This window comes from Phyllobates terribilis, unplaced genomic scaffold (assembly GCF_046119375.1).
Source record: "Phyllobates terribilis strain yellow unplaced genomic scaffold, ASM4611937v1 Scaffold_4__5_contigs__length_816908805, whole genome shotgun sequence".
Taxonomy (NCBI): Eukaryota; Metazoa; Chordata; class Amphibia; order Anura; family Dendrobatidae; genus Phyllobates; species Phyllobates terribilis.
The window spans coordinates 14001359-14014130 of record NW_027362764.1 but is presented as its reverse complement, the minus strand read 5'-3'; the positions used below and the strand labels follow the sequence as shown (position 1 = coordinate 14014130).

At 42.9% G+C, this 12772-nt stretch overlaps 1 protein-coding gene across 1 annotated transcript in view; it reads left to right on the top strand.

The window, feature by feature from the left end:
- Positions 1-6364, top strand: part of LOC141264818 (uncharacterized) — a 33749-nt gene extending 27385 nt beyond the window's left edge. The window contains exon 2 of the mRNA XM_073677162.1: positions 3437-6364. Coding sequence (XP_073533263.1) covers positions 3437-5700 — 2264 coding nt within the window. The 3' untranslated portion in view covers positions 5701-6364. The remainder of the gene's footprint in view (positions 1-3436) is intronic.
- Positions 6365-12772: the final 6408 nt, after the last annotated feature.

The following is a 12772-nucleotide window of genomic DNA, read 5'->3' as shown; positions in this document are numbered from 1 at the left end:
AAAGTCCATTGCGGGGGAGATTGTGGAATACCTGCCGGACGACGGCCGTTTTGCGCTCCCTTGCGCTTCTACGCATCCCAAGGTATAATGGGAAGTGACGAAGGAGAGGGTTTTTAACATATACACCACCCACTCCACTGCGTAATCACCAGAATTGCAACTGCCACACTTGAAATTACCCTTTGAGGACCTCTTTTTTAACCAATTATTGGGGGTAGCAGTGACCCTATTCTGCACTAAAATATCCTTCAGATTTTTACCCCGTCTGCAGGAAACCAATGGGCCCCGAGCAGTGACTTCCGCCAGGCTCGTATCCTGTTCCAAGATGTGCCAATTCTTATGTATGGCTGACCTAATGACTTTGTTCATGGCATTAAATTTAAAATTAAAAATAAATATTTTCCCTCTTTCTTTTTTTTTTGAAGTAAGACTGTAAAGGACATATTATATTCATGCCATCCAAGTGTAAAGGACATATTGATACTCATGCTAGAGCAACTCCATTTTGTCTGCTTGCTTTAAAATCATGTTATTATACTCCTTGCATAACATACATTCTTTCCTTCTTTTCTCATGCAACTTTCTCACACTAACCTTTTCTCACAAGAACATTCTGTGAGACACTCTGCTCCTGTTATCTGACTAGTCTGAGCCAGGATGAGTAACCTTGTAAATTTCCAGCGTGCTTCGAACTAACGATAATATGACCATATGTGTATTTCCGTAATAATTGCACTAACATTGGCTCAAGCCTGTAGTACTGTAGTACGGCTGTAGGTGATTGGTTATCGATATACTCAAAACAATATAAAATGCTAAGTAGAAATAAACGGGTTTGGAGATTCTCTGAATCCTCCCATACAGAGCTTTGCCTCCGTCTGGTTTTCTGTTGGATTGCGCAATCAACATAATAATTTGACACTCACTTGGTCAACCGTGAAGGGACGTTGGTGCCCTCCCTCAACAAGACCTTTTTGACAATTGTTTTTGAGATACAGAGCCGACTCTCTGTAAAGCCGTATCCCAGACGTTTTCGGGATACCCTGTCTGAATTAACCTCTCCCTTAAATCATCAGCCTGAACCTTAAACCGAATATCATCTGAGTTAATCCTTTTTAATCGGAGGAATTGGCTATTGGGTAATGAATGTTTCAAATGAACGGGATGTGCACTCTCATAATGTAGAGAAGAGTTAGTAGCAGAGGGCTTCCTGAAAACCTCAGTCATTATAGTACCATTATTCACCATTATTTTAACGTCCGAAAATTCTATGGAAGAACCTCCTAAATTAGATGATAATAACCTCATATTCATATCATTAACCTGATTTAGGAAACCTACAAATTCACAAAACTGCTCCTGTCAGCCCCTCCAAATGATGAATATGTCATCCCCATATCTAAAAAAAAAGTCTGACATACTTCAAATAAGGGTTGGAACTAGAGTAGATAAATCGCTCTTCAAAAACGGCCCAAAAATTTTTGCAAAAGTGCAAGCTACAGGGGTCCCCATCGCGGTCTCCGTTCTTTGTAGATACCAAATATCCAGAAATTTAAACGCGTTATGACTTAACACAAACTTAACTCCTTCTCTAATAAAATCTATAGTAGCTGCCTCTTTTTGCACGTTCTTCAAAATCTGAGCTTTCCACTGTGCCTGACATGTATTTCCTGATTACATGTAGGGTATTGGTGCACTCAAAAGAAAAGAATAAACTATCAGGTCCATTTTTTCCTATAAACCCTGACAAAAATGAAAACCATGGGGTAAATAACATTTTAGGGGTAAAATTCTTTCTTTACCGCTGTAACAACGCTTCTCACTGGGAGCGATCTGATGTATCACAAGAAACGTTTCCATTTAAAAGTCCGGCTGGTTTATTGCAGTCCTCATAAACCACCTCACAGGAAACTCAACTAAGGCCCTTGTCCGGCTCAAAGTACAACATAAAGCAAAAAGTCCATACGATAGTGCAGTTAGCCCACCTGGCTTAGAGTCCAGCTTCTTAGTCCTTTACCAAAGGCACTCAATCCAGGAGATCTGAACACCTCCATGCATACCACATGTGTGAGACAAACAGATCTCATTTTACCAAGTGATCCACACCCAGGGGTGGAGATATGGGGAGCAGCCGTTCAGCTGCTCATAATCAATCTGTCATGGCCGATTAACCCCTTTTATTCCTATATGGACTAAAGCATTACTCCAGGGTTATCTCCCATCCGCTATGTGTCTAACAGCCACCTTACACCGCCCAATGGTAGAAAAATTCTGTGAGGCACATGTGGTGTCAACATGATGCGCTCACTGCACCCCTAGATGAAATCATTGAGAGGTGTAGAGTGTAAAATGGGGTCACTTATGGAGGAGTTCTGCTGTTCTGGCACCTCAGGGGCTCTGCCAATGTGACATGACAATGGCTAAGATAGAACAACATTTCACAAAACATCACAGAAAAAAAGATGCTACACTTACCAACACCAACCAAAATAGATAGATGGATAGACCGATAGATATGCAGATAGATAGATATACAGACAGATATAAATATATGATAGATATAATCAGTGCATTGTGTTTGTAGCTTACTGTACATGTAATTTATTACTAAATTATTACATTCAGATCCCCCTGGGGATCCCCATACATTTTATTCACCAGCAGAGGGAAAGCAGACAGCTGGGGCTGATGTTTATAGCCTGAGGCTACTCTTTTCGTCAGTGGCACTTGCGCTCGCTGTTAACAGGCGCAGGCTGATGGGAGAAGTAGTCTCATCAGCTGGCCCCTTTGACGCGGGGTAAGCTTTTCACCGCGGGTCACTGTCACAGCTGCTGGATCACGCTGATATGTGACAGTGTGATCCCGCAGCGCTGTGACGGGAGGTAACTATATTACCGCCAATCAAAGCCCCTGTTTCCTATCACGCAGATGACACTGGAAGAAACTACTGATGTTCGGGGCCCCTTTTGGGTTCGTGTTCAGGCTCGGGTGGAGACCCCTAGGCAGATCTAATATCATCCTGACTACCCTATCGTCCCTAAATAAGTTCCACACATTTCGCCGAGCAGGAAACCTAATCCCTGAATATCCCTAGAGCTAGGCGTCTGGGTCTATAACAAGAGACATCTGGAATTGGTGATCTTTGCCCGTTCCTCCTTGCCAAAGCTCCACATCTGTCAGATTGTGGGGGGCATCTCCTGTGTACAGAGCCTTATTCAGGTCCCACAGATTTTCCATTCAGTTCTGGACTCGGGCGTAGCCATTCCAGAACTTACATCTTCTCCTAGTGAAGCTTTTCTTATGGTGACTTAGAGATTGCTTAGGGTCATTGTCGTACCAAAAGGTGAAAATCCTCTTTATCTTCCTCATAAAATTTAAATACAATATTTCAGGTTACAATATTCAAAAATAATAACATCAATTTTATTCTTGGCAGATGACTGTACCAGGAGCTCCGATGGACATCTGATATCTTTAGAATTTAATGCAGAAGATTGTAGTATCACACGAGATACATGCACACAGCATGCCGACATCTCAGCTATACCCCCAGCCGTTCATAGGAGAGATCAATCATCTGATGATTTTAATGAAGAATTATCTCCCACTTCATCACAGACTGTTAAACAAAATAAAAATCACAGAACAAATGCTGAAGATAAAAGCCTTCCTACAAGGAAAAAGCCATATTCATGTTCAGAATGTGGTAAATATTTTGCACAGAAATCACATCTTAGTAGTCATGAGAGAATTCACACAGGAGAGAAGCCATTTTCATGTTCAGAATGTGGGAAATGTTTTTCCCATAAATTTGGTCTTACTCAACATGAACGTTATCACACAGGAGAGAAGCCATATTCATGTTCAAAATGTGGGAAATACTTTACAACTAAATCACATCTTGTTTCACATGAGAGAATTCACACAGGAGAGAAGCCATATTCATGTTCAGAATGTGGGAAATGTTTTTCAACTAAATCAAATCTTGTTGTACATGAGAAAATTCACACAGGAGATAAGCCATTTTCATGTATAGATTGTGGAAAATGTTTTTCTCACAAATTAACTCTTGATTTACATAAGAGAATTCACACAGGAGAGAAGCCATATTCATGTTCAGAATGTGGGAAATGTTTTTCAACTAAATCAAATCTTGCTGTACATGAGAAAATTCACACAGGAGAGAAGCCATATTCATGTTCAGAATGTGAGAAATGCTTTATAAATAAATCACATCTTCTTATACATGAGAGAATTCACACAGGAGAGAAGCCATATTCATGTTCAAAATGTGGGAAATGTTTTTCGATGAAATCAAATCTTGTTACACATAAGAAAGTTCACACAAGAGAGAAGCCATTTCCATGTTCAGAGTGTGGAAAATGCTTTACAAGTAAAGCAAATCTTATGGGACATAAGAGAATTCACACAGTAGTAAAGCCATATTCATGTTCAGAATGTGGGAAATGGTTTTCTCACAAATTAACTCTTGCTACACATGAGAGAATTCACACAGGAGTGATGCCATTTTCATGTTCAGAATGTGGGAAATGTTTCTATCACAAATTAACTCTTGTTGCACATGAGAAACTTCACACAGGAGAAAAACCATATTCATGTTCAGAATGTGGGAAATGTTTTAATAAAAAATCTTGTCTTGTTACACATGAGAAAATTCACACAGGAGAGAAGCCATATTCATGTTCAGAATGTGGGAAATGTTTTTCACAAAAATCAGGTCTTATTCAACATGAGAGAATTCACACAGGAGAGAAGCCATATTCATGTTTAAAATGTGGGAAAGGTTTTACACAGAAATCAAGTCTTGTTACACATGAGAAAACACACAAAGAAGAGAAGCCATATTCATGTTCAGAATGTGGGAAATGTTTTACAAATAAATTATATCTTGTTATACATGAGAGAATTCACACAGGAGAGAAGCCATATTCATGTTCAGAATGTAAAAAATGTTTTTCACAAAAATCATCTCTTGTTATACATGAGAGAATTCACACAGGAGAGAAGGCATATTCATGTTCAGAATGTGGGAAATGTTTTACCCAAAAATCATGTCTTGTTACACATGAGAAAATTCACATAAGAGAGAAGCCATTTTCATGTTCAGAATGTGGGAAATGCTTTACTGTTAAATCAAATCTTGTTAGACATGAGAGAATTCACACAGGAGAGAAGCCATTTTCATGCTCTGAATGTGGGAAATTTTTTTCTCATAAATCATCTCTTACTCAGCATCAAAGTAGTCACACAGGAGAGAATCTGTATTCATGTTCAGAATGTGGGAAGTGCTTTACTATTAAATCAAATCTTGTTACACATGAGAGAATTCATGCAGGAAAGAAGCCATATTCATGTTCAGAATGTGAGAAATGCTTTTCAACTAAAGGAAATCTTGTTACACATGAGAGAATTCACACAGGAGAGAAGCCATATTCATGTTCAGAATGTGGGAAATGCTTTATAAATAAATCAAATCTTGTTACACATGAGAGAATTCACACAGGAGAGAAGCCATATTCATGTTCAGAATGTGGGAAATGCTTTTCAATTAAAGGACATCTTGTTTCACATGAGAGAATTCACACAGGAGAGAAGCCATTTTCATGTTCAGAATGTGGGAAATGTTTTACTCAGAAATCAGCTCATGACAGGCATAAGAAAAGTCATGAAATTAAATGATTTTAATTTTGGATCGAATAAATTTAAAGTTTTACTTACCTTGATTTCCAGTGAGCTGGATCAACTGCTCCTACATAAGAAAAGTCACACAGAGAAGGAAGTAGCCATTTTATAGTCATATTATAATAAAAGCACACGGCGTCTTAAGACCTTAATTTTCTATGGTCTAATTACTTTCCTGGAGCGACACTCTTTCTCTTAAATCCTTTGGCTACAAGCTGACCATCATAGTTACATCACCTGTGGTCACTATGATAACATACAAAATGGGGAACGTGCCTCCATTTCCATTATTCTATTTCCCTCTTGTAGTTTGAATATCTCTTTGGTGGCGGCTCCACACTGGTAGTAATCTACCACCAGCAGGAGGGTGATGGCGCCTCTTCTCATGTACAGAAGCCCCCTCCATCTCATGTAGCCCCCCAGACACCACACAGCAGATCCATCACTCACATATTACTTACTCACAATTGATAACTGTTCTTCTCATTCCTGTGACTGAGAACTTACAGTTTGTGTTTGTTTTTCTGTGTTCTGCTCTTTTGTCTTCACCATTATTGATTATCTGCACATTAGATAGAAGGTTTCTCTTCCTATTTTCCTATTTGTTTGTTACTCTTTGTGGCTCGGGGAAGATATTAATACGATATATGTTGAATCTTGTAGTTATTTACGGCTAATAAAGGAAGCTTTGCTGCCTCACAGTGGTTTGGATAGTCCTTGTCAGACGTGACCGCATCCTGGATTTTCTATTAGAGATTACGGCATGATCGGAATAGGACGTCTCTTCTAGTTGGTCAAGCATGTGTCCCAATTTTTAAAGAACAGAAAGAGGGACAGATTATGCGCTGCAAATTTTGGCCAAACCCCAATCCATGCCTATTTACCATTTCTTTCTCCCCTGGCAGGAGGAGATGTCAGGGGGGCGGTGGTAATTCTCCCCTGGCAGGAGGAGATGTCAGAGGGGCGGTGGTAATTCTCCCCTGGCAGGAGGAGATGTCAGAGGGGCGGTGGTAATTCTCCCCTGGCAGGAGGAGATGTCAGAGGGGTGGTGGTAATTCTCCCCTGGCAGGAGGAGATGTCAGAGGGGCGGTGGTAATTCTCCCCTGGCAGGAGGAGATGTCAGAGGGGCGGTGGTAATTCTCCCCTGGCAGGAGGAGATGTCAGAGGGGTGGTGGTAATTCTCCCCTGGCAGGAGGAGATGTCAGAGGGGCGGTGGTAATTCTCCCCTGGCAGGAGGAGATGTCAGAGGGGCGGCGGTAATGAGGGACATTCAGCAGACACTGCAGGGTTTAGACCCAAATCCGGCACTGTCCGCTGTATTTAGGACAGTTGGGAGTAGAAATGAGTTAATCAATTCATGGGTCTCTGGTCCAGCGTTCAGGTCACTGCTACCTGGCGACTTCACGGGAGGCTGTGAATCTCTTACCTTCCAGCTTCCCTGGTGCGGCTTTTGATTAGCCAGTGCCGGCACGACGTCACCTGTGTGTCCTGCTCATCTCTAGTTCTGGATTATTTTTTGTTCCCTCATTCACATTCGGAGCCGTCAGAACTTTCTCAACTTTCTGTAGCTTCACTATACGACATCCGGCTTTTTTGTGTCTGTAAGGCCGTGTTCACAGTTTGCAGAAATCCTGTGTTTTTTTGCTTTCTGCAGATGTCCGCACCAAACTCCACAATAACAATCTTCTCCCACTTAATAGATGCGTTTTTGGTGCAGATGTGAAGCCGCTTTTTTAATGTACTTTTTATAGTACAGAAAAGCTTTGATTCTGCAGTTAAAAAAAAGTAACTGCAGTTTTTTACATGTGGTTTTTTAGGCTGTGTGCCCACGTAGCATTTTTCAAGCGTATATGCTGCGGAATTTCCGCAGCGTAAACGCTTGAAAAACGCATGTATATCCGCACCCCATGGTCCCCAATGGCATTCCGCAAGTTCTATGCACATGCTGCGGATTTTTCCGCAGCGTTTATGCTGCGTTCAAAAATCCGCAGCATGTCATTTAATTTTGCGTTTCCGCAAGCGGATTGCCTTTGTCCAATGCATAAAAAACGCAAGGCAATTCCGCATGTGGAAAACGCGTGATAAACGCGCGAAAAATGCGCGATAAACGCGTGCGGAATTCCGCATGCGTTTTTCCGGGAGAGGACTTGCATTTATGCAGCAGAAATTTTCTGCTTCATAAATGCAACGTGGGCACATAGCCTTAGGCTCAACAAGAAAAAAAGAAAAGCACCAAAACTGCAGAGTTCAGCAGGCGTCCCTGGGCGCACTTTTCATGAAATTACATTCACTTTTGCTTGGACAGTTAAAAACAGCAGGATTTTTCTGCAAAAAAAGCAGTATTTACGCTACATGTGAACACGGTCTAAATGTCTAAGCAAAGTGGATGTGATTCCATGAAATCTCCGCTCTCTGTGGACTGAAGACGCTGCTGAACTCTGCAGTTTTTGGTGCATTTTCTCTCTATATTCTTCTTTTGAAAAAAACACATGAAAAAAAGCGCCGCTGCATTTTTAAGTGCAGACTCAAAGCCTTTCTGTACTATTAAAAAGCGTTAAAAAGTCTGCTTCATTTCTGCACCAAAATCACATCAAATACATAATAATCAGAGAAGATTGTTACTGCGCTGTGCGGTGCGGATACTTACAGAAAAAAAGCTGCAGAAAGAACTCAGCATTTACGCTACGTGTGAACACGGACTCAGCATTACAGTTTGATTACATTTTTTATGGGTTTAATATAGAAAAAATATCAATCACGCCATTTTTTACGTCATTACAATTACAGGGACACCAAATATGTCCATGTTATTTGCTGATTTGTGATGTTCATTATTTTTTATAAAACATTAAAAATTACAATGTGTTTTTCATTATTACTTTTTAGTAATTTTATAGGATGAAAAAATCTCTTATTCTCCCTCTAGAATACAAATAAATACATTGTACATAGCAGTGTATTTCTATCAGTATAATCTCCCTGTAGTCAGAGCCTGTAATACAGATTAAGTAGACAGAATTCTCCCCGTGATATCATCAGAGCTTGTGGATTATTAGATTAAGCGCCTGTCTGTAATGTTGAGGTTGTGGGTTTGAGACATGGGGAGACTTTATCACAGGAGGCTGAATATGTAATTTAATTTATGCACGGAAGGGCAACAGCCCCGCCCCTTGAGGAGGAGGGGCTACAGGAGCGATGAAAATGTCACAGAGAAGAGAGGTGCGTATAGAAGCCAAATAGGGAGAACCCCATATAAATATCCCTCTTTATTAGGCCATAAAACTTAGCTTTTATTATTATATACATTTTAAAATGCATTGATGGTATTAAAATATTGTCCGTATATCATTTTGTTTTAAGTTGCCACGTAGCATGCCGGTGTCTCATCCCCTGATGATGCCACACGTGCGGTGAAATGTGTTGCGGGGACGTGTGTTAAACAACAATTGTCCTATTCAGCCATAAATGGTGACACCCTGCGGTGTTATTAGATCAATATATGGTTGGCTAGAAATGAGCGAACCTCTCAAGGTTCAATCAGTTTCATCTTAGCAAACGCCCCGATGTTCTCCGAACAATTCGCCGAACTGTTCGTTGAATATATCCGAATCCCACTGGGAGGCAAAAACCAAACGCATACACAAAACTTTTCAAAAGGGCCCAAAAGCAGCCAAAACAGCTCAAAGTAGGGGCAGACAGCAGGAAAAGTGGCATCAATTGACCCACAGTACATCGATAATATAATCAGGAATGTGTCCTTATGTCCGAAGCCTCTAAAGACTGCGCAAGCGCGACGCACAGTCTGGCTCCAGACAGAAGACCGCATCCAGCCGTTACAGGTAAGAGGAGTGTATGGCGCCGGAGATCGCAGTATGCCTAGGCACTGAACGCGTACCACGATCTCCGGCACCATAAGCACATGCATACCTGACCCGGAGGACTGTTGCTGCAGCGCCACTGTTCGGGTCGGAGGCCGGGGGAGGAGTGCGGCGTCGGAATCGGCGCCATTTTAGTAAAGACAGTGTGTATTCAACAACATGGCGCCGGACAGTGCGGTATGGGCATGCGCGTACTCCGGCGCAACACTCCTCACCCGGCCACCAGAGGACGATTTCGGCAGAGTGAGATGCAGCGCTAGAGCACAGGGAAGAAAGGTGAGTATAATTGTTTATTTTTTTTTTTTTGTGTGTGCAGCGTGATGTGTGGATGAGGGGGCCATGCATACCAGGATGGGGATCAGGGGGGCCATACACACCAGGATTTGGGATGAGGGGTGCCTTGCATACCAGGATAGTAATCAGGGGTGTCATACATACCAGGATGACGGGTACCATGCATACCAGGATGGGGATCAGGGGGTGCCATCCACATCAGGATTGGAGATGAGGGGGCCATGCATACCAGGATAGGGGATGAGGGGTGCCATACACATCAGGATTGGTCATAAGTGGTGCCATGCATACCAGGATGGGGGCCACGTATAATAGGAAGGAGGGAGCATATATACCAGGATGGGGAATATTAAAAGAATTGGGGGTCAGCTATAATATAATCAGGGATGTGTCCGTCTGTCCGAAGCCTATATAGACTGCGTAGGCGCAACGCACCTGAGCAGTCTGGCTCTAGACAGAAGAACGCATCCAGCCGTTACAGGTAAGAGGAGTATATGGCTCCGGAGATCGCAGTATGTGTAGGCACTGAATGCATACTGGGATCTCCGGCATCATAAGCACATACAGTACAGACCAAAAGTTTGGACACACCTTCTCATTTAAAGATTTTTCTGTATTTTCATGACTATGAAAATTGTACATTCACACTGAAGGCATCAAAACTATGAATTAACACATGTGGAATTATATACTTAACAAAAAAGTGTGAAACAACTGAAAATATGTCTTATATTCTAGGTTCTTCAAAGTAGCCACCTTTTGCTTTGATGACTGCTTTGCACACTCTTGGCATTCTCTTGATGAGCTTCAAGAGGTAGTCACCGGAAATAGTCTTCCAACAATCTTGAAGGAGTTCCCAGAGATGCTTAGCACTTGTTGGCCCTTTTGCCTTCACTCTGCGGTCCAGCTCACCCCAAACTATCTCGATTGGGTTCAGGTCTGGTGACTGTGGAGGCCAGGTCATCTGGCGTAGACCCCCATCACTCTCCTTCTTGGTCAAATAGCCCTTATACAGCCTGGAGGTGTGTTTGGGGTCATTGTCCTGTTGAAAAATAAATGATGGTCCAACTAAACGCAAACCGGATGGAATAGCATGCCGCTGCAAGATGCTGTGGGAGCCATGCTGGTTTAGTATGCCTTCAATTTTGAATAAATCCCCAACAGTGTCACCAGCAAAGCCCCCCCACACCATCACACCTCCTCCTCCATGCTTCACGGTGGGAACCAGGCATGTAGATGTAATGCAGGTGCCGGAAGGCAACGCACAGAGACACAAGGCAAGGACAGTCGGAGATGATTATAAACAGTTTATGTATATATAACAGGTATTCTGAACAAGGGGATAGCAACAAGGGTATTGAACGGTAATTTGAAATATTAGCAAAATACAAAGTCTCTCAAAGTAATGTGGTACACCCAGTCAGGGGAGTCACCACGTCAGTTCTTTAGCTCTGTATATGGCCCTAGGGGGTCACCGGTTATTCCCGCTAGGCCGCAAGTCTTTTCCAGACAAAATCAATTAAAGCAAGTTTAGCTTCTTTTGCCCCAACTGTTCCCCTCCCAACCTGAGTACTTAAATCCAACTGGCCCCGGTACCGTGAGTGAACAGTAGAAGTGGCGGCCCTGTTCACGTATGCAGCTCCTCTGCTTTCACTGGCGTGACTTTCCTGGCTCAGCAGTCTCCCAACTCCTCTCTTCCTGGCCGTTGGAGGCAGTCTCGCAAGCCGTGGATAGAGGGGTCCAGACCTCGTCTGTCGGCGGGCGACATCACGTTCCGCGAACTCACAAGCAGGTTCCGACTCTCTTCAGCAGGCACAGCACTCGCGTCACATCTGTGAGGGATCCGGAGCTCATTCACCGGCGCCCGGCTGTGGCACCTCGCAGGCCTCCGGCTTAGATCTGCCACGCGGGGCTTCTCAACACGCAGGGAGCACGTCTGCTCCTCTCTGCTGCTTGGCGCCAAAGACCCCTCAGGCTTGGCGCGCTGGCCTCTTGTACCTTGGAACTCCTTTCTGGAAGTCACCTGACTGGGTCCAGCGTCTAAATCTGCTCCCCCTTCAACTTCTCTTGTACATCTCTGTTCCGCATGACTGTGCCTGACCAGCAGATGGCAATCTCTCTCTATATTTAAATCACCCTGTAAGAATCCTCTTAGAGACCCTTTTGTCTCCATTACATAGAGTCCATCCGTTCACCTTTTCTGCGTCGCACAAAGACACGGTAGTTGGAACCAAAGATCTCAAATTTGGACTCATCAGACCAAAGCACAGATTTCCACTGGTCTAATGTCCATTCCTTGTGTTCTTTAGCCCAAACAAGTCTCTTCTGCTTGTTGCCTGTCCTTAGCAGTGGTTTCCTAGCAGCTATTTCGCCATGAAGGCCTACTGCACAAAGTCTCCTCTTAACAGTTGTTGTAGAGATGTGTCTGCTGCTAGAACTCTGTGTGGCATTGACCTGGTCTCTAATCTGAGCTGCTGTTAACCTGCGATTTCTGAGGCTGGTGACTCGGATAAACTTATCCTCAGAAGCAGAGGTGACTCTTGGTCTTCCTTTCCTGGGGCGGTCATCATGTGAGCCAGTTTCTTTGTAGCGCTTGATGGTTTTTGCAACTGCACTTGGGGACACTTTCAAAGTTTTCCCAATTTTTCGGACTGACTGACCTTCATTTCTTAAAGTAATGATGGCCACTTGTTTTTCTTTACTTAGCTGCTTTTTTCTTGCCATAATACAAATTCTAACAGTCTATTCAGTAGGACTATCAGCTGTGTATCCACCTGACTTCTGCACAACACAACTGATGGTCGCAAACCCATTTATAAGACAAGAAATCCCACTTATTAAATCTGACAGGGCACACCTGTGAAGTGAAGACCATTTCCGGTGACGACCTCTTGAAG